This window comes from Hyaena hyaena, unplaced genomic scaffold, assembly GCF_003009895.1.
Source record: "Hyaena hyaena isolate Hyena2069 unplaced genomic scaffold, ASM300989v1 scaffold_401, whole genome shotgun sequence".
In the NCBI taxonomy this organism is placed as follows: Eukaryota; Metazoa; Chordata; class Mammalia; order Carnivora; family Hyaenidae; genus Hyaena; species Hyaena hyaena.
Window position 1 is genome coordinate 552805 of NW_024081030.1, and position 22240 is coordinate 575044.

Here is a 22240-nt window from a genome sequence, read left to right on the forward strand (position 1 = left end):
TGCACTGTAGACTCAGCGGGACACGGCCCGGAGTAAATTTCAGAGCTGCCAGAGGACTCTACGCTCAGCCAGCCAATGGCCAGAGAACGGGGGCGGGACCTCGGGGTATCCGGCCAATAGGAATGCGGCGGGGCAGAAGGGCGACCCCGCTCCATGGCGGTGGGGGTTCGTAGCCCCAGCCCCAGCCCCGGGCCATGTGGGACCCTCCGGGTGCTGAGGCGTGCTTGGCGGCGCTCGGAGCCTTGTTCTTATTGCTGTTCTTCGCGTTTGGGATCCGCCAGCTGCTGAAGCAGAGGCGGCCCAGTGGCTTCCCTCCCGGGCCGTCGGGGCTGCCATTTATAGGCAACATCTACTCACTGGCCGCCTCGGGCGAGCTGCCCCACGTCTACATGAGAAAGCAGAGCCAGGTGTACGGCGAGGTACAGCCCGACGGGCTACGGGCAGGGAGGGCCCGGGCCTTCCTCTGGGGCGGACTGGACGGCGGCTCCTGGGCCCTAGCTGTCGGGACACCACCCCCCAACCCCATGTGCTAATGACTTGAAGGGAAACCCCGCCCAGCGAGGGTCCCCACCCTTCCAAAGCCCAGCAGGATCCAGCTGAGTCCTGCACCCAGCATGGGCGCGGAGGAGGTGCTCTCACGCCTGCGCCTGCGGTCCTCGGGGTCTCCGAAGGCGCCTAGGTGGTGCTCTGCACCTGCGCAGTGGGGCCACAGCCTTTTTGTTTTGTTTTGTTTTGTTTTGTTTTTGGTCAGTTCACAGGAGTTAGGCGTTTGTTTGGTAATGCCCATGGCTTCTGGCGAAAAGGAGGCATTTTCTAAATTCTAGGTCCAGATTAATGTTTTTAATAGAAGTTCGTGAACGTTTGCCTCTGAGGATGCCTGGTCCAGGCGTCTGCTGTGGGGATAAGCGCAGGTGAAGGCCCTTGGCCAAGATGGGCTCTGGAGAATAATTGCGAAAGCAAATGAATTTGTGACTTGGTGCGGAATCCTGCAGCGCAGAGTGAGCAGTGTCGCCCTGAACAGCCAGGAGTATCCTCATAGCAAACACTGAGACTGCACCGCTGTGGGCCGGCTTCCCTTCCAAGGTGCCCTCAGGTAAACTCAAGACTACCGGGCTGAGCTACTTCCGGTCTCTCCCACTCCTAAGAGAAGGAAAGTTCGGCTTAGAAATGCTGAGTGAATTGCAGACAGCTGCTAGGCTGCTCCCTGCATGGGACAAGGCCAGGAATCAAACTTGTGATTGGCAGGGGTGCTGACCTCAGAAGGAGACAGAAATTTCCAGAGCATTGGCACTGGCTGAGCTCACCTGCTTTGTTTTGAATCCATACATTCCGATGCGGCAGCAAGCCCGGCTGTGCTAGGCGCTGGGGATGAGGTGAGGAAGGCAGACACGGCCCGATGTCAGGGAGTTCGAGCCCAGGGAGAGAGCAAATCTGGATATCGACCACAATAGCATTGTGAATGCTTAGAAGGAGAAGTAGAGCATTGCTGTTTGGCAGTGTTTCAGGTTGGGGCTTAAATCCTTATCTGAACCAGATAAGGTAATTCTACAAGAATTACCCTAGATTTTTGTATCTCGCTAACAGTTAACGTTGTTAAAGGGAAAGTGGACTTAGGTAAAGCAAATGTACGTAATTCTTACATTTCAGCCTTCCAGTTCTCCAGGAATTGAGTGTATTTCTTTGATTTCCATTCAATGTTTATGAGCTCTGGTATGTGGGTACAAAGCATCATGAATTTTTTTTTAACTATTTATTTTGAGAGAGAAAAAGAACACTCTCAGTGCAGAACCCAGTGTGGAGCTCAAACCTACCAACCATGAGATCATGACCTGAGTGGAAACCAAGAGTCAGACCCTCAACTCACTGAGCCAGCCAGACACCCCTATTCTAGAGAAATTATGAGATGTGTAAGGAAGCGTGAGATTAGCAGTTGAGTCCTCTTCTTTCAGGTAAAACTGGACTTTTACTTCTCTGAATTTAAATTTTTCCTCTTGTGTAATGACAATAATAACTAGAAACAGTCAACTGCTATTGAAATGTTCTTGATTATAAATTGCAGAACAATTAGGTCTACAACTTAAAAAGTATATTTAAGCTAATTATGTGAACTACTGTCTTGCAGAATAGGAAATTATTTTTCATATATAAATATTTGAACTGATACGAACACTGAATTTAAAATGGACATTCTTAACTTGACAATAAACTTTTAAAAAATTATGGAAACCAACTTGACAATAAACTATTAAAAAGTAAAATAAAATAAAATAAAATGGACATTCTTTTCCAGAAGGAGGTAACCTGAGTTTCCTATCAAAATAGATTACACATTATACAAGACTGTCATTTTGGGATAAGTAGATCTGGTTCAGTGGATTTAAGAATTTGGCATGAGTAATTAGTTTTATTGCTGTTACAACTATTTGAGGTGACCATGGTTCTTTACAAAGGGGGCAATTTACTGGAAGTGGTAAAATCAAGTAGTGCTATTAAGTACAGGAAGAACAGAGGAGAAGAGAAAGGAGCAAAAATGAAAAGGATGTATGCACTGAATGTAGGTAACTGTGTGCCTGATTTTGCCTCACACTTAAGTTGAAAACTACCTAACATATTGAAACCACACCTAACATACTAGTTCTTTAAGCTGTGACAGCATTTGATCCTTTTTAAGTTTTTTTTTTTTTAATGTTTTATTTATTTCTGAGAGAGAGAGAGACAGCGTGAGCAGGGGAGGGTCAGAGAGAGAAGGAGACACAGAATCTGAAGCAGGCTCCAGGCTCTGAGCTAGCTGTCAGCACAGAGCCCAAAGCGGGGCTCGAACCCCCGAACCGTGAGATGATGCCCTGAGCAGAAGTCAGACGCTTAACCGACTGAGCCCCCGAGGCGCCCCTCAGTTTATTTATTTATTTTGAGAGAGACAGAGACACTTGGGAGGGGCAGAGAGAGGCAGAGACAGAGAATCCCAAGCAGGCTCCGTACTGTCAGCACAGAACCCAACTTGGGGCTTGAACTCAACTGAACTATGAGATCATGACCTGAGCCAAAACCAGGAGTTGGACACTTAACTGACTGAGCCACCAGGGTGCCCCTGATCCTTTTTGTTTTTTAATTGTAGTTGTAGTGATTCAGCAACTTTGTGCACTATGCCCGTCTCACCACCAGTGTGGCTACCATCTGTTACCATACAGTGCTATTATAGTACCATATTCCCTATGTTGTATCTTTTATTCCCATGACTTATTCATTCCATAACTGGCAGCTTGTACCTCCCACTCATCTTCACGCATTTTGTCCATCCTCTCTGGCAACCACCAGTTCTATGTATTTATGGGTCTGTTTCTGCTTTTGTCTTTGTTTTTAGATTCTACATATAAAGAAAATCATATGGTATTTGTCTTACTTAGCACAATAGCCTCTGTGTTCATTCATGTCCCAGATAGCAAGATCTCATCTTTTTTATGGTTGAGTAATAATAATGTATACATTATATCACATCTTCATATTCTCATATATTGATGGACATTTAGGTTGCTTCCGTATCTTGGCTATTGTAAATAATGCTGTCAAAAACATAGCAGTGCATATATCTTTTTGAAATAGTGTTTTCAATTTCTTTGGACAAATACCCAAGAGAAAATTATATGAACCCACACTGAATTGTATGGTATTTCTAATGTCAATTTTTGGAGGAACCTTCATACTGTTTTCCACAGTAGCTGCACCAATTTACATTCCTACTAACGGTGTACAGGGGTTCCTTTTCTCCACATCCTTACTAATATTTGTTATTTGTCTTTTTTGATACTAGCCATTCTGACAGGTATAAAGTGATATCCATTGTGGTTTTGATATGCATTTCTCTGATGATTAGTGATGTTGAGCATCTTTTCATGTGTCTTATGACGTGTGTGTCTTATGTGGAAAAATGCCTATTCGGGTCCTCTGCCCATTTTTAATTGGATTATTTGTTTTTCTGGTGTTGAGTTGTATAATTTCTTTATCCATTTTGGATATCAAACCCTTATTGGATATATAATTTGCAGATACCTTCTCCCATTCAGTAGGTTGCCTTGTCAGGGTTTTGTTTTGTTTTGTTTTGTTTTGTTTTTTTTTAATGGTTTCCTTTGCTGTGTAAAAGTTTTTATTTTGATGTAGTCCCAATAGTTTATTTTTGCTTTTGTCTCCCTTGCCTGAGGAACATATCCATAAGTGAATTGCTAAGGGAAATAACCAAGAGATTACTCCCTATGCTCCCTTCTAGGATTTTTATGATTTTAGGATACACATTTTAGGTCTTTAATCTACTTTATTTTTGTATCTGGTGTGAGAAAGTGGTCCAGTTTCATTCTTTGCTTGCATTGGTCCAGTTTTCCCAATACCATTTGTTAAAGAGACTGTCTTTGTTCTCATTGTATATGCTTGCCTCCTTTGTTGTAGATTAATTGACTAAGTAATCATGAGTTTACTTCTAGGCTCTCTTTACTGTTCCATTAATCTATGTGTCTGGGTTTTGTTTGTGTGTTTGTTTTTGCCAGGATCACAGTATTTTGATTATTATATCTTTGTAGTGTATCTTGAAATCTAGGATTGTGATACCTCGAGATTTGTTTTTGTTTTTCAAGATTGCTTTGCCTACTTGGAGTTTTTTGTGGTTCCATACAAATTTAGGATTATTTGTTCTAGGATTTCTAATTCTGTGAAAAATGCTGTTGTTATTTTGATAGGGATTACATTAAATCTTTAGATTGTTTTGGATAGTATGGACATCTAAACAGTATTGGTTCTTCCAGTCCATTAGCATGGAATATCTTTCCATTTGTTTGTGTCATTTTTCAATCTTTTTTATAAGTGTTTTATAGATTTCAGAGTACAAGTTTTTCACCTCCTTGGTTAAGTTTATTCCTAGGTATTTTATTATTTTGGGTGCTATTATAAGTGGAATTATTTTATTAATTTCTTTTCCTTTTACTTCATTATGGTGGAATGAAATGCAACAGATTTCTGTATATTAATTTTATATCCTACAACTTTACTTAAGCATCTGTTACATCTAATAGTGTTTTGGTGGAGTCTTTAGGATTTTTTTTATGTATAGTATAGTGTCATCAATAAATAGTTTTACTTCTTCCTGCCAGTTTTGGTAACTTTTATTATTTTTCTTGTTTGATTATTGTGAATAGGACTCCAATATTATGTTGAATAAAAGTGGTGACAGTGGATAGCCTTGTCTTGTTCATGATCTTAGAGAAAAAACTCTTAATTTTTCACCGTTGTGTATGATGTTAGCTGTGGGTTTGTCATATATGGACTCTATTATATGAGATATGTTCCCTCTAAACCCACTTTGTTGAAAGTTTTCATTATGAATAGATGTTGACTTTTTTCAAATGCTTTTTCTGTATAAGATTATCATTTCATTTTTATCCTTTATTTTGTTAATGTGGTGTATCACATTAACAAACAGTTATTGAAACAGCCTTGCATCCCTAGAATAAATTCCACTTGATTTTTAATTTTTAAATTTGCTTTACTGATATTTTGTTGAAGATATTTGGTTCTGTGTTCATCAAGGGTATTCGCCTGTAGTTTGGGGTTGTGTGTGTGTGTGTGTGAGAGAGAGAGAGAGAGTGAGAGAGAGAGAGAGAGAGAGAGAGAGTGTGTGTGTGTCTTGTAGTGTCTTTGCTGTTACTATCAGGGTAATGTTGACCTTGTAGAATGTATTTAGAAGCTTTCCTTCATCTTCTTTTTGGAACAGTTTGAGAAGAATAAGTATTAACTTTTATTTAAATATTTGGTAGAATTCACTTGTGAAGCCATCAGGTCCTAACTTGTTTGTTGGGAGTTTTTTGATTAGTCATTCAGTGTCATTACTGGTAATCAGTCTATTCAGATTTTCTTTTCTTCCTGATTTAGTTTTGGAAGATTGTATACTTCTAGAAATCTATTTCTTCTAAGTTGTCCAATTTGACATATAATTTTTCATAGTAGTCTCATAATCCTTTGTATTTCTTTGCAGTTGGTTGTTACTTTCCTCTTACATTTCTGATTTTATTTATTTGGGTCATGTTTTTGTCTTCATGAGTTTGGCTAAAGGCTTATCAATTTTATTGATCTTTTCAAAAAACCAGCTCTTGGTTCATTGATCTGTTTCATTATGTTTTAAGTTTGTATTTCACTTATTTCTGCTCTGATCTTTATTATTTACTTCCATCTACTGGTTTTGGTTTTTATTACTTATTTCTCCAGCTCATTTTGGTGTAAGGTTAGGTTATTTATTTGAAATTTTTCTTGCTTCTTGAGTAGGCCTATACTGCTATAATCTTCACTCTTAGAACAGCTTTTACTGCATCCCAAAGGTTTTAGCCCATTGTGTTTTCATTTTCATTGGTCTCTATGTATTTTTTTTAAATTTCCTCTTTGAATTTCTGGTTGACTCATTTGTTATTTGGTAGCATGTTATTTAACCTCCATTTATTTGTGTTCTTTCCAGATGTTTTCCTTGTGGATAGTTTCTAATTTTATAGCATTGTGGCTGGAAAAAAATACATGTTATAATTTCCATTTTTTTTTCAATTTTATGAATCTTGTTTTGTACCCTAACATGTGACTTATTCTGAAGAATGTCCCATGCACTTAAAAAGAATGAGTATTCCACTCTTTTAGGATGGAATGTTCTGAATATATCTGTCAGATGCATCTGGTCCAATGTGTCATTCAAAGCCATTTGTTTTGTTGTTGATTTTCTGCTTGGAAGATCTATCCATTGATGTAAGTGGGGTATAAAAATCCCCTGCTGTTATTGTATTACTACTGATTTTTTTCTGATGTTTTTTGTTTTAAAGTCTGTTTCATCTGGTATAAATACTGCTTCCCTTGCTTTCTTTTCACTTCCCTTTTCATTATAAATGTATTCCCTTCCCTTTACTTTCAATCTACATGTATCTTTAGGTCTGGTATAAGTCTCTTGGAGGCAACACATAAGATGAGACTTTCTTTTTTTATCTATTCCATTCTTCTGTGTCTTTTGATTCATCCATTTACATTCAAAGTAATTATTGATGGGTATGTACATATTGCCATTTTGCTACTTGTTTTATTTTTGTAGTTCTCTGTGCCTTTCTTGTTCATTTCTCTCATGGTTTTCTGGCTTCCTTTAGTGATATTTTTCAGTCATTTTCTTTATTTTTTGCAATTCTGTTACCAGTGTGGTTACCATTAAGTTTATATATAACATCTTCTGCATATAACAGTTTGTATTAAGTTAATGGTCACTTAATTTTGAACCCATTCTAAAAGCACTACATTTTTACTACTCTCCTCCTCTCTTACATTTTTGGTATGCAGTGTCATACTTCACATCATTTTATTTTGTAAATCCCTTGACTGATTTTTATAGATACAGTTAATTTTATGGTTTTTGGTGCTTCCTACTTTTCCTACTCCTGCTTATGGTCTTTCTTTTCCCCTCAGGGAATCCCCTTTAACATTTCTTATAAGGCTGGTTTAGTGGTGATGAACTCCTATAACTTTTGTCTGAGAAACTCTTTATCTCTCCTTCAATTCTGACAGATAACCTTGCTGGGTAGAGTATTCTTAATTGTAGGTTTTTGTCTTTCAGCACTTTGAATATATCATTCCACTCCCTTCTGGCCTGCAAAGTTTCTAATGAAAAATCTGCTAATAGCCCTACAGAGTTTTCCTTGTATATAACTGCTTTCTTTTCTCTTGCTGCTTTTAAATTTCTCTACACTACTTTTTGCCATTTTAATTATTAGGTGTCTTGATTTGGACATCCTTGGGTTGATTTTGTTGGGGGCCCTCTGTGCCTTCTGGATGTGGATTTCTGCTTCCTTCTCAGATTCAGGAAGTGTTCAGCTACTACTTCTTCAGATATTTTTTCTACCTCATTTTATCTCTGTTCTGCTTCTGGGTACATATAATGGAAACATTGTTATGGTTGATGGTGTTACTGAGTTCCCTTAATCTATCTTCATTTTTTATTACTTTTTTCTTTCTACTGTTCAGCTTGATTGCTTTTCATTACAACGTCCTCCAGGTTGCTGATCCATTCTTCTGCTTCCTCTAGTTTACTGTTTATTCCCTCTAGGGTATTTTCAATTTCAGTTATTGAGTTATTCATCTCTGATTGGTTCTTTTTGTTTTCTATCTCTTTGTTAAGGGTCTTACTGAGGTCCTCCACTCTTAAGTCTAGTAAGTATCTTTCTGATCATTACTTTAAATTCTCTATCAGAATTTATTCTCCATTTCATTAGCTCTCTTGCTATGATTTTGTCCTATTCTATTTTTGTAGGACATAGTCCTCTGTCTCCACATTTTGTCTAACTCTCTGTATCACACTGTTTCTATGTGTTAGGAAAATCAGCTACTATTCTTAAAAGTAGTGGCCTTAATGCAGAAGAGATCCTATGATGCCCTGTAGTGCAATGTACCCGGTTCACCAGAACCTGGTGCTTCAGGGGTGTCTCCTATGTGTGTGTTATGTGCACCCTACTTTTGTGGCTAAGCCTCATTTGCCTTCAGTGCAGTGGCTCTCTTTGCCTACTGTGGGTAGGGTTTGATCCCTGTGTTGTTAATGAGCCAGTCTGGTGCCACCTTGGGCTTGAGTTGAGTCAGACCAGGTATTTGCCAAGGCTGTGGTCCAGCCAGACTGCAGACTGTGGACCCTATGTTGTTCCCTAAAAGACTTTCACTGGTGGGCATGGCCTTCCAGCTGACTGGATGTGTGCCCTCCACCCACTGCAATGGAACTGGGGTTTGTGTTTATCTTCACTTCTCCTGGGGCAGGAGTCACTTTGGAGTGGTGCCGGTCCCTGTCAGGGCTGCTTGCACACTGCCAAGCTTGTGATGCTGCTTTGAATTGACTCCTGCTGAGGGAAGATTGGAGGGGACAGGTCTGCAGAAAAGCACAGGGCTGAAAGCTAGGTGAGAGTGTTCCCGCTACACTGGTTCCTCCAGGCATGTGTGTTTCTAGGCTGAGGGTGGGGAGGGGAAGTAGTGGCTGCCAGCTCTTTTGTTCTTGGAGAAGTCTCCTAATGTTCCCTGCCCCTCCAGCACAGGTTCTAGGATTAATAAATCAGTCTTCCCATATACTCTAGGTGTTTTTCAAACTGTTCTTTGTATGCTGTATCTCAGCGAGGCTGTTAGCTATCTCTTTAATTAATGGTGGGGACTCAGTTTTCTGTCACCTTCCAGCTCTCCTAGAGTCCATCCACTGATTTTTAAAGTTCCAGGTGTTAAGCCCCATTGATTGTGAAAACTCATGATATTAAATTCCTCTGGTTTTCAAAGCCAGCTGTTCTTTGGATTTGTCTTCTTGGTGCAGGGCCCCTGTGCTTGGGGTGCCCATTGTGGGGTCTGCTTCTCTCCTTTCTCCATGCTTACAGTGGCCCTCCCTCCCTCATGGGTCAGTTTTCTCAGTAAGGTCTCTACCATTTTCACTGTGGACTCTTCTCTGCATTTAGCTGTGGAGAGTCAGTTGTGCCAGCCTTCACGCAGAGGGCGCCCTGGCAGGACAGCTGAAGCTGAAGAGGTTGTAAGCCAATGGGGTCCCGGGGCTCTTCACACAGAGAGCATCCTGGCAGGACAGCTGAAGGTGAAGTAGGTGGAAGCGGCTGTAGAGGGGTGTCCCAGTGGGATCCCAGGGCCCTCTGAGCAGGGGGTGCCCTGGCAGGGTGGGTAGAGCCAAGACAGACATGGACCAGGAGGTTCCTGGGCCCTCTGCATCGGGGGTACCCTGGCAAGTCATCTGGAGCTAAAGTGGCATGGGTCTGGAGTATTCCAGGGTGCTTTGCACCTGTGTCACATTGGTGAGACAGCTGATTAGGGGTATCTCAGTGTGTGCTGTGCTGGGGCCTCCTTGCTGAGATGGCTTGGGCTGGTGTGGGTTAGGGGCCCAGTGCTCACTGAGGCTGCAGGCTGGCTATGGTGCCAAGCACCTGCTCCTTTCTATGCTGTCAAGGAGAAGAAATGTAAACCATGGCACTTGCCATTCCTGACTTGGGCAGATTTCCAGCAGTTCCCCTGTCATTTGGTAGGGCTCTAGGGCTAGTTTCTTTATATTCTAGTTGCCCTTTTAAACCATGGCTTTTTTTTTTTTTTTTTTTTTTCTGTACCCTGGCACAGGCAAATCTGCTCTCAGCCCCTTAGTACTTTCCCTCCCCACTGAAATTCACAGCATTATCATTCTTTATGTGGTCTGTCTTTTGTTGTATAGAAGCTGTTCAATGGGGGGCGCCTGGGTGGCTCAGTTGGTTGGGCGTCCAGCTCTTGATTTCAGCTCAGGTCATGATCCTAGGGTCATGGGATTGAGCCCCATGTCAGGCTCTGCACTGAGCATGGAGCCTGCTTAAAATTCTCTCTCTCTTTCTCTCTCTCTCTCTCTCTCTCAGTAAAATTAAAAAAAAAAAAAAACTGTTTGGGCATCCCTCAGTTACTCAGGAGGAGTTGGTTTATGAATAGGTGTAGATTTCATGTGTTTTTGGAGGAGAGGAGTTCCAGATCTTCCTATATCTTTATCTTGGACCCTCCCTGGCAACATTTGATCTTTGTCTTAGTTGTGAAACACCCTAAAGGTCTCTCCTTGCATTACAGGTATTTTGCAATTCTGATGAAGTCTCACAATTAGTACAAGTTGTTAAAATTCTATACCTTTTTTGAAAGTAGGAGACTATTATCTCTTACACTTCTGAGAGGCTGTGCAAGTTGTTTATAGGACTTATTTGTAAATAGAATCTTATTTTTCCACTGTCCTCTTAATTTGGAGATTTGTGCTCACAGAAAAAAACTTGGACTTGAAAACCGCTTGTGAGAAATGAGTCACCTCAAGTGACACCTACTTTTATGTAGTCTGTGAATTCAGTTCTTTTTTTATAAATCTTGAAGGGAAAAGAACCAGTACTTGGTTATACTCTACATTCACTTTATGAATTTTAAAGGTAATCTTAAATGGAAATATACCACATCAAGAAGTATCATTTCCTTGGAGATTCACTCTGAATGTGTAAGCTTCTGCAATGACTTTACTCTTAATCCAAAGTTTGAGAAGCATTTCTTAGTTAGCAAAGGTAGTAAAAGTGTTTTTTACAGATTAGTTTCAAGTAATGCATGTAAGAACCATAAAACAATTCCTTATTTTAAGACATGTGGATTTGGTAGCTTATTAATTTATACAGAAAGCATTTATTGAGACTTCTATGCAAGGCACTGTGTGAGATTCTGTGGAAGGTTCAGAAGATGACAGAGATGAAATAACTGATTCTTTGGAGTTTAATATTTAGCAGGCAAGCAGAAGACAAGAACGTTTCTGGTCTCTGGTTCCAGGTTGTAATAAATAAGTGCTTGGAGGTATCTCAGCTTGTGCTGTGGTGGTTCAAAGGGGAGAGAGAGGAGAGTGCACCAAGAAAGGCTTCAGTGGGGGTGTTTCCTAAAGACTTGGTATGGTTTGAATGGTATGGAAGTCATGGGAGGCATTTCAAATGAGGAAACAACCCAAGCAGATGTGGAAAAGTGTGTGGCAATCATGTTTCATCAACGACACTTTTCACATACCTTCCCTACTAGCCCTTCACCCATGATGTTGTATAATAGTGTGCTTAAATGTATGTCTCTGCCACCAGTCATTAATTCAGCATATACTTATCAATTATCAGCATCTGCTATGTACTGTCCTAGGAGTGAAGATATAGTAGGAAACAGTTAAAAATCCCTGCCCTGGTGTAACTTACATTCTCCTGGGGGCTGAGGAGAATTGGGGAGGTGGACAATATAAATACAGTAAGTAAAGTAAATAATACATTAGAGTACAGAGTATGAAATAAACTAAATTAAGGTAAGGGAGATGAAGAATGCTAAGGGACAAAATTTTAACTGGGTTAGAGCAGGCCTCACTGCAAAAAAGAAGGCATTTGAGAAAAAGCTTAAACTATGGGAATAACTAGGGAAAGAACATTACAGGCCAAAAGAACACCTACAAAGGCCATCAAGTGGGAGTATGCCATGTCAAGAATCACCTATAAAGAGACAAGTTGAGAGGCTGTTGTGATAACATAGGAGAAAATGAAGATGACTTAAGAATTGGAATGTCAGTGATGGAAGGGTAAGAAATTATCATATCCTGTTTATATTCTGAAAATAGAAACAACATAGCCACTAAGAGGCGATGTGGGGTTGGGAAGAAAAATGAGTCTACATTTTTCTACATTTTTATCCTAAATTTACATTCTAAATTTTCTACATTTCTGCCCAGCACATGGGCAGCTTGGGTCCAGAAGAGCTGGAAGGATGGACAGAGTGGTCATTAACTGAGATAGTGAAATATAGTGGGCAAAGCCGGTGGGGAAGGGAAGAAACTTAAAGCTCATAGACTAACCTCTAGATGAGAAGGAAAGTGTTTCACAAACCTTTACCAAAAGTCCTTGAAAACAGCATATACCAGAATAGATACTAGTTCGAATAACAATTTCCCCAGTTTTACCCTCAAATAGGGGACCACATTTTTTTTAGTAAAAGTGGATTGTATAACAATCCTTTCTCCCATGGCTCCTCCTTGGTTTTTATAATCCATAGTGTCCATACCCGATAGCTGTATCCTACACTGTGACTCTCATGTTTGTTCTCCCCCCATATTAACACACCTTTCAGTTCCGGGGTCTTCTACCATCCTGTGAAATCATCAGGCTGCTTTTTCTCCTTTTCTCTAATGCCATTCTTTCATGCTGTGATACTGTGATTTATAATAAGAAATATATATTTGGTCTTTGTCCCTTTCCTGGAATATATTTCCAAAAGTCCGTGGAATTTCCTAAGTGATAAAGGTGTCTTTTGTTTTTCATAACAAGCCCCTTTCAACCACATGGGAGTCTATGCTAATGAGGTAATTCTTGGAAAGACCCTAAAATGGGAGTTTATTGCCAGGAGAACAAACATGATTACTTCCAACCAAGGTTGGAACTTGCAGTCACACCTCCACTACCCCTGGGGAAGAAAGAGGGCCAGTATCTCCAGGTGGATAGTGTCAGAATTGGGTTAAATTCTAGGACACTCAGCCGGTGTCCCAGAATTGCTGAGGTGTGGAAAACCCTCACATCTGGTGTCACAGGGTTGTAGGAGAGTATTGGGAGTAGAGGAGGCACACAGGAGGAGGTGTTTTTTCCTTTATAACTGTTAAAATTACACTTCTGGGAAATGACTTAAGACCATTCCATTACTGCTTTGGGAGTCAAAAGTTCCCACCTTTTGCTCAGCTGGTAACCGTTCCTTTTGGGCTAAAACTCTCACACTGCCACTTTTGACTAATACCACTGCTTGTCACACACAGTCCATGCTACTTCCCCAAGGTTCTGGGTGTTCGTGCTGCTCAGTTTGCAGAACCCATCCTGTGCCAAAGACTCTGGTGCTCAGTCGGTTGCTTTTGTTACAATTTAGAGACTTTGGAGGTCTTCATCACTTTTTTTTTTCTATAATTACTTCTGCTGGACTTATGTTCTCTGCTAAACCTCCTGTTTTTGTTTTTTACAAAGTCATGTGAACCGTGGTTAAATCTGATCTACTTATTTGCAGAGAGATGAGGCCTGGACTCAGTATTTTGGTTCTAAAAAGCTCTCAGCCAAGCCCTGAGAGGATGAAGATACGCCATCTTTGCACTCCACCAATAAAGTAGCATTGCTCCCTCGCTAGACTGGTCTCTTATTGTGGACTAGCTAGAATAGACTACAGGAGATATTTCATTTATACGTGAACCTGGGATGAAGCACATGAGGAACTCCAGCAAGGCATAGGGTGGAATTTGTCTTGTCGTCCCCTTAGCTGAGTGGCATCCACCTGTGCCTATGTGGTAAAGGCCTTTTCTCCAAGGTCAGATGCCCTGAGAGGCCCTCTTTGTTGACTTCATGGAATTCAGGGACCCAAATACAAATGAGCCTAGTTACAATATGTTTATATTTTATTTTTTATTTTATTTTTTAAATATTTTTATTTATTTCTAGGAGAGAGAGAGTGTGAGCAGGGGAGGGTCAGAGAGAGAGGGAGTCACAGACTGAAACAGGCTCCAGGCTCCGAGCTGGCAGTCAGCACAGAGCCCGACGCGGGGCTCGAACCCACGAACCGCAAGATCATGACCAAGCCCGACGCGGGGCTCGAACCCACGAACCGCGAGATCATGACCGAAGTGAAAGTCGGATGCTTAACCGACTAAGCCACCCAGGCACCCCAATATGTTTATATTTTAAAGTTATCTCTCAAGTAACCCCATCCCCTATCTAAGCCTGGAGTAATAAATAATATGTAGATGGTATCACCTCCTCATTTATCTTGGAAATAAAAAGATTCATGGTTAGAATGAATCTTAAAAGAACATGTAAATCAAATATCATATTTTATGTGGCAACCCTGAAGCCCAAAAAGGTTAAGCATTCTGCCCAGGGTCCTACATTTGTTTAAAGACAAAGCTTAAACTAGCATGCAGTCTCTAGGAGCCCAGTACTCTTTTCATTACACCATTTATAAGATTATGTCTCCAGGTACTGACTGGGTAATGAACTCATAGTATTTGATATGCCTTGTACAGAGAAGGCGTTCAAAACATTGTCAGTTGAGCACTAAATCCTTCCATTTTCAGGGAAGTAACAGATGCTGGGAGAACTGGACTTAGCACATGGTTATTTCCATGGTTATATTGCTCCATACATTTTGCCATTTAAATGCTGTTTTTCTTTTCTTAAAGATCTTCAGTTTAGATCTTGGAGGAATATCAACTGTGGTTTTAAATGGCTATGATGTAATAAAAGAATGTCTTGTTCATCAAAGTGAGATTTTTGCAGACAGACCATGTCTTCCTTTATTCATGAAGATGACAAAAATGGGAGGTATGTTTATTTTCACCTATTGAGTGGTTTACTGTTTTAAATTACATTCCTTATTCTGTGTAAACTTAGTACATAGAGTTTGGATTCTGTTGTACTGAAAAACAGGAAATTATTAATTTAGGTTACAGAACCCAGTATTTGAAGATCTTTCAGGTCTTACACCCATGTTTTAGACCAATCCATGCTAATCCTATTGTTGTAATCTAGTCTGTAATATTATAAATGTTTTAAAGAATTAACATTTAATAATATCTGCAAGTTTTGTGAAACAAATTAGGAATACACACATGTGCATGCACACTTGAATCAAAAGTGTTTTTTTAAGCCAGTCTTGAGTACTTGATGACATTTTTACTATCATTTTGCTTATAGGATATGAAGCAGCCTTTCTTAACTACTCACCAGTATGACATGTAAATGAATAATTGTGGGATTTGTATAAAGGACTAGCTTCTGTTTAGTGTTGATCAGTGTTGGGTGATTCCACATTCAACAAGAGAGAAAGGCTGAAAGTTACTAGATTAATGAACAGAAAGCCTAAACTAGAATGTCGAAGTCAGATGCAGTGGTTTTAATATTTAATGGTATAAGAGTTATACAATAATGGTGTCTAAGGTTCTCCAGTTTAATGAGACTTCACACTTAATTTCAAAGAAAAATGTAACAATATTTTGCTCACATAGACTAAAAATAAAGACACTGAAAAGAAAATAAAAATTAACCATATATTAAGTCACAAAGCAAATCAACTAATGCAAAGAAAATACCAGTTGCAAAGGACAAATTCTCAGGCCAGAGTATAATGATACTTGAATAAAATGAATAAAACACAAATTTCCAGCCTCTTAAATACTCTTCTCAATAATAATTAGGCCAAATAAGAAATTAAACCACAATTATAATAAAAGACCTTTAAAGAAATTGTGAAAAAAATGAAAGATGAGATTATCGGAGTAATATTTGGGATAAAGTATAATACTATATATTTTTCAAAGCTATAGATTTATAGTTTGGACTGTTTTTATTATAAAGAAAGATAAACATTCAACTTGATATTTCCAAAAAACAGTAAGACAAATATAAGTAGAAAATTATGTGTTATTTTAAGATACAAATGCACTGAATTTGAAACTGCGAAATCAGAGCCACCATTAGTCCAATCTTTGGGTAAAAGTTGCCTGTAGGTGGGCTTAGCCCACGCTTGGCCTGTGAAGAGTTATGACAAGACTCCTCAAAACCTTGCACATGTTTCCCATATGCATATATCCTCTAGGGCTTGCTCTCATCCCAGTGCCTTTGCACCAACTGTTACCTCTAGAGCAGTGATCTTTCCCTGGATATCTGCTTGACTCACTCTCTTATGTCTGATATGTTTACTTATGTCACTTTCTCAGTGAGCCTTTCCGTGACCACCCTGTGTCTCCTTCCTTGCTATATAATTTGTTTGTTTGCCTCTCCTCACTAGTATGTAAGGTCCAGGAGAGTAGAGATCTCTGCCTCTTCCATTTACGAATATGCCTGTGACTCAGCACACTGCTTCGAACACAGTAGGTCTCCATAAGTACATGTTGAATGAGTATTTGTTGAGTGAATAGTCATCTGGGAATATAGAAAAAACAATGAACTATGGGAACGTAAGATGGCTGCACAGCCCTTCAGACCCCCTTATGTATGGTTAATTCTATCATAAGCTCCAAATTCAAAAACTTGAAATGAAATATAAATTTCATGGGTACCTCATATACACAAGATAATGCGACATTTTTGTCTTAGGTACATATATGTACCAGTTATGAATGAAATTTTGAGTAAAGCACATGTTACGTAAATATATATGCTAAAGATGTTGTTACTTTCTTGACAGGTAATTTTTTTTAGTTTTTGCAAATCATCTTTTAAGTTCAAGTATAATTAACTACAGTTATAACTACAGTGTTATAAGTTTCAGGTGTACAATATAGTGATTCACTAATTCTATACATTACTCAGTGCTCATCATGATAAGTGTACTTTTAATCCTCTTCACCTGTTTCACCCATCCCCCCAAACTACCTCCACTCTGGCATCAACCAGTTCTCTATATTTTATAGTCTGCTTTATTGTTTGTCTCTTTTTTCTTTGTTTTGTTTCTTAAATTCTGCATATGAGTGAAATCATATTTATCTTTCTCAGATGGACTTATTTTACTTAGCATAATGCCCTCTAGGTCCATCCATGTTGTTGCAAATGGCAAGATTTCATTCATTTTTTTAGGGCTGGTTATACTCCATTGTATATATATACCATATCTTCTTTATCCATTCATCCATCAATGGACACTTGGGTTGCTTCCATATCTTGACTATTGTAAATACTACAGTAAATGTAGAGGTGCATCTTGATAGTTAATTTAAAAGGACTATGTTCCATAGTAGTGACATCAGAAGAGCAGAGTATACTGTGGAGACTGAAATCTTAAGGCAAGGAATATCAACATTGGAAGTTTGGGTTTCATGTTTGCCCTCTGTCCCTCTGTCTTCATCTGGGCTGCTTTAATAAAAATACTTAGTATCATAAACAACAAACATTTATTCTCACAGGTCTGGAATCTGGGAAATCCAAGATCAAGGTGCCAGGAGACTGGGAAAAGTCTGCTTCCTGGCTTGTAGACAGATGCCTTCTCCCTGTATCCTTGCATAGCTGAGAACAGTCATCTCTTCTTGTTTCTTGTAAGGGCACTAATCCAGTTTGAGAGGCTCCACCCTCATGACCTAATCACCTTCTGAAAAGCCCAACCTCCTAATACCATCATATTGGGGGTTAGGCTTAAACATAAGGATTTGGGGAGGACACAAACATTCAGTCCTTGGTATCCTCCTTTAGGCTTGAGTATTTCCACCCCATTGACATCTCATTCAGCTTTCCTTGGCCTCTTCTAGAATTACCTTGTGTAACGTACACGTTTAACAGGAGGAAGTCTGTATTCTAAAATCTAGTCTCTTAATGCAGAAAATTTCTAATCCTTGAAGGATGATTTTCAGCTGTTTGTTTAGTCCAAGGTTAAATTCTGCCCATGGAACATGCAGTCATTTGTCATTTATAAATGACAAATACAGTTTTAGTTTAGACTAATTATTTAGTTTTAGACAAATACAGTTTTGTATATAGTTAGAGAATAAAGTCACCAGGTCTAGTTCACCCAGGATGAAATACCTAAGACGGTCCAGTTTAATGTGGTGGGAGAATTACAGGTCTTTTCTGCCTGTCCCTAGATAAAAAGTAGACGAGCTTTATCTGTTGACAATATTCTGTGGCTAATGAGTAGCAGAAAACAGGCTTAAAACCACTAGGTCTAGTTTTATTTTTATAGAAAGAACTTTGAGAAGAATGACCACCCTTTTTCACTCCATAACATTTTTAGCTATTAGATACAGGAATGTTGGAATGATCAAATTTTTTAATACTTTTGTTTTTTCAGGCTTACTCAATTCCAGATATGGTCGAGGATGGATTGATCACAGAAGATTAGCCGTAAATAGCTTTCGCTATTTTGGATATGGCCAAAAGTCTTTTGAATCTAAAATTTTAGAAGAAACCAAATTTTTTATTGATGTTATTGAAACATACAAAGGTAGACCTTTTGACTTGAAACAATTAATAACAAATGCTGTTTCAAACATAACCAATCTGATCATTTTTGGAGAGCGATTCACTTATGAAGACACTGATTTTCAGCACATGATTGAGTTATTTAGTGAAAATGTGGAACTAGCTGCCAGTGCTTCCGTCTTCTTGTATAATGCCTTTCCATGGATTGGCATCTTACCTTTTGGAAAACATCAACAGCTATTTAGAAATGCAGCTGTGGTCTATGATTTTCTCTCCAGGCTTATTGAAAAAGCTTCCATCAACAGAAAACCGCAGTTACCTCAGCATTTCGTTGATGCTTATTTAGATGAGATGGAGCAAGGTAAAAATGACCTGTCATCTACTTTCTCCAAAGAAAATCTTATTTTTTCTGTGGGTGAACTCATCATTGCTGGAACTGAAACTACCACCAATGTGCTACGGTGGGCAGTTCTTTTCATGGCCCTTTATCCTAACATTCAAGGTGAGGATTTTGTTGATCTCAGGGTTGTCCTTACATTTAAGGCTCACACATGTTTTAGAGTCTTTGGCTATATACAGAGCATTTTATTTGGGGATTTCTACTGTACTAGCCAAGAAGAAAAATATCTAATAGTTACAAAGAGTTTCATACATCTGTTACCCCAGTCATGTAAAAACATCAGAAATAGGTCTTATTAGTCCTGTTTTATAAATGAGGGAGAAGTCTAAATGGCTGCCTTGCCCAAGCTCAGCTACTAGAAGTGGCAGAGCTGGGACCTGAACACTGGTTTTTTAAAGTCAAGTTTTATGTTTCACTATTTCCCTTGCTGACAGTGATGTTATTCCAATTGTAGGGTTGTTTAATTTTTTATCTTTAATTACTTTTAATTGTTAATTTTTATTTTTATTACTTTTAGTGTGTTTTTCACAACAAAGTTACTCAGACCGTTGATTTCTGGTAGCACATGATATATGGCATATATTCATACAGAACTCCTAGATGATGAAAAATCTGAATCTGGTTGTACCCATACCCTGTTGACTTATTATAGATTATGCTTTTTTTTGTTGTTCCAAAGGGAAATTACTTTGGATATAATTCTAAGAATTGCATAATAACTTGAACACTTTTTCTCTGACAGGACAAGTTCAGAAAGAGATTGATTTAATTATGGGACCCACTGGGAAGCCTTCTTGGGATGACAAATGCAAAATGCCTTATACTGAGGCAGTTTTGCATGAAGTTTTAAGATTCTGTAATATAGTGCCATTAGGGATTTTCCACGCAACCTCTGAAGACACAGTTGTACGTGGTTATTCCATTCCTAAAGGCACGACAGTAATTACCAATCTTTATTCTGTACACTTTGATGAAAAGTACTGGAGAAACCCAGAAATATTCTATCCTGAGCGTTTTCTGGACAGCAGTGGATATTTTGCCAAGAAGGAAGCTTTGGTTCCTTTTTCCCTAGGTAAGAGAACTTTCACAGGGGCATAACTTCAGGACAGAGTATAATGGTGGTTGCTCATGTATGACCTCCTAATCTGAAGCATTCTGTTGTAGAATTAGAGATTCTAACTCTGGAAACAAAGCACTGATTCTTAAAGGAGAGAATAGTTTAATTAGAACTCATTTACACCTGTTTCTACTCAACACTTAATTTTGTAACTAGAAAAACTGTTGAGAAGCTCTGGCTTCTTCTGAAACTTTTTTGCTTGTGGATTTTGGCTTGTAAGCAAAACTTATAGAGCTAGAAGTCCATAACTTCTAGCTAGAAGTCAAGGTAGCTTGAGAAACTGAGACCCAGGGGAAGAAATGACACCATCATTTGAAGTGAAACTAAAACACAGCTCTCTTAGCTTCAAGTTTATTGTACCTCATCTCCAAAAATACGGCTTCGCCTGTGAAAAAATACACAGATCACAAGATCCATGGAAGATGGACTGAAAATTCTTCCTTTCATTGGGGAAGGGTTCACATTTAGTCATTTGAAGTGAAATGAGCTTCTCCTTGGATCTAGAGAACAAAATGTCTACCTCAAATTTATCTTCCATGGCATATCTTGGGCTGTGTTACATAAGCTTACAGAAGTCATGATCTGACAAAAGAAGGTAAAGAAATGGGCTCTGAGAGGTGAACTACCAATTTTTATTCTTTTCAATAAACATAACTTTCTTTAAATTCCAGATTTCCTGAATGGGACCCATATATTAGATACAAATTTTGGTAAATATTGTGAGTTTTTTTAATGTTTATTTAATTTTGAGAGAGAGCAAGAGAGAGACAGAATGTGAGCAGGGGAGGGTCAGAGAGAGAGGGAGACCCAGAATGTGAAGCAGGCTTCAGGCTCTGGGCTGTCAGCACAGAGCCCAGCGTGGGGCTCAAACTCACTGAGCCAAAGTCGGAAGCTTAACTGACCAAGCCACCCAGGCACCTCAGTTGTGGATTTTTTTAAAAAATATGTTTTGTCTTCTTTTGTTTTTAGGGAGAAGACACTGTCTTGGAGAACAGCTGGCTCGGATGGAAATGTTCCTGTTTTTTACAACATTGCTTCAGAGGTTTCACCTGCATTTTCCACATGAACTGGTTCCAGATCTGAAGCCCAGATTAGGCATGACATTGCAACCCCAGCCCTACCTCATCTGTGCAGAAAGGCGCTGAAAGTGCATGGATGTTTCCTAGGAAAAGGCTATCTGGTTGCCTTTTACCTCTGAATCTTGTTTACCTAATCAGTGTGTGCGTTTGGACAAAAATCACAGCATCGTAAAACCAAATGAATACAGGTGTGTCTTTGAAAAGAGCACTAAAGCAATAATAAGCATTAGCCTTTTTTTTAAGTTTTTATGACTTACAAGGTGGAATTATCTGTGGAGGAAAACAAAGATGCCAATGACAGATGTTGCTTAAGTAAGAAGGGCCATGGATGCCCTAAGCAGAGCCTGACCTTTCAGCATCTTGGTGAACACCACGTACTTCTTATCCTTTCTTGACTCCATCTTGCTCTGGTCCTGAGGTCTCCAAATGCCAATACCAGCCCCCTTCTATCAGGTATTGTCATTAATGGGTAGTGTGGTATGTGTCCAATTAAATAGAGGATTAAAGAAATTAGAACCCAAATAAAGGAGTTTGGAGTACAGAGATATTTTAGACATGGTGGCAGATAATAGAAGAAATATCTATATATTTTAGAACCTGCCAGTACTTTCAAATCTTGTTCCCTACTATACCTTCATAAGAATTGTATCATCTCGTTATAAATGAGGGCCCCTGTGACTCCTGAGTATTCATCCCTGTAGCAGCAGTTCCGTAGAAGGAAATTACAATAATGTAATTACAATAAGAATGACCCCCAAAAAAGTGATTATTAATTCTTTACAGGCACAGACATTTTTCCTAGTACCATTTTTTTTCCTCATTCAGGCACAGGTCCTAAAGATTGAATCATTTTACTTTTGGAGGTCTCTAGTCATTTCTTTGGATTATTGTTATTTTTCTAAAGATAATACTATACAAATCCAAAAAGAACATGCTTTAGAGCCAGGGTAAATGTATATACATTGGGACATTTCAGAGTGATGGGCTTCCGTTACTAATGATGCCAGGAAAATGTATGAACTGTTACTGTCCTGATCAAACTGCTCTGTATATCCACCCATATATAGATTTTAACATGCTTTCTTCCAAGGTTGTACATCAAGGGTGTCTGCTCGTATAACTTGGTTCATGGGTACTTGCAGCCTTGGAGTAAATGTATACAACAATGACTTAT

At 39.1% G+C, this 22240-nt stretch overlaps 1 protein-coding gene across 1 annotated transcript; it reads left to right on the forward strand.

The window, feature by feature from the left end:
• Positions 1-194: 194 nt before the first annotated feature.
• On the forward strand, positions 195-21134 carry LOC120244981 (vitamin D 25-hydroxylase). The gene is made up of 5 exons (XM_039251815.1): positions 195-419; positions 14741-14882; positions 18340-18972; positions 19613-19942; positions 20957-21134. Exons 1-5 carry the CDS (start codon positions 195-197, stop codon positions 21130-21132), a joined length of 1506 nt encoding a protein of 501 aa, XP_039107746.1. The 3' UTR covers positions 21133-21134.
• Positions 21135-22240: the final 1106 nt, after the last annotated feature.

Coding starts and splice junctions, on each gene's coding strand:
- LOC120244981 (XM_039251815.1), top strand. CDS start 195: ATGTGGGACCCTCCGGGTGCTGAGGCGTGCTTGGCGGCGCTCGGAGCC. Junction 420..14,740: donor AGAGCCAGGTGTACGGCGAG/GTACAGCCCGAC, acceptor CTTTTCTTAAAG/ATCTTCAGTTTAGATCTTGG. Junction 18,973..19,612: donor CCTTTATCCTAACATTCAAG/GTGAGGATTTTG, acceptor TTTCTCTGACAG/GACAAGTTCAGAAAGAGATT.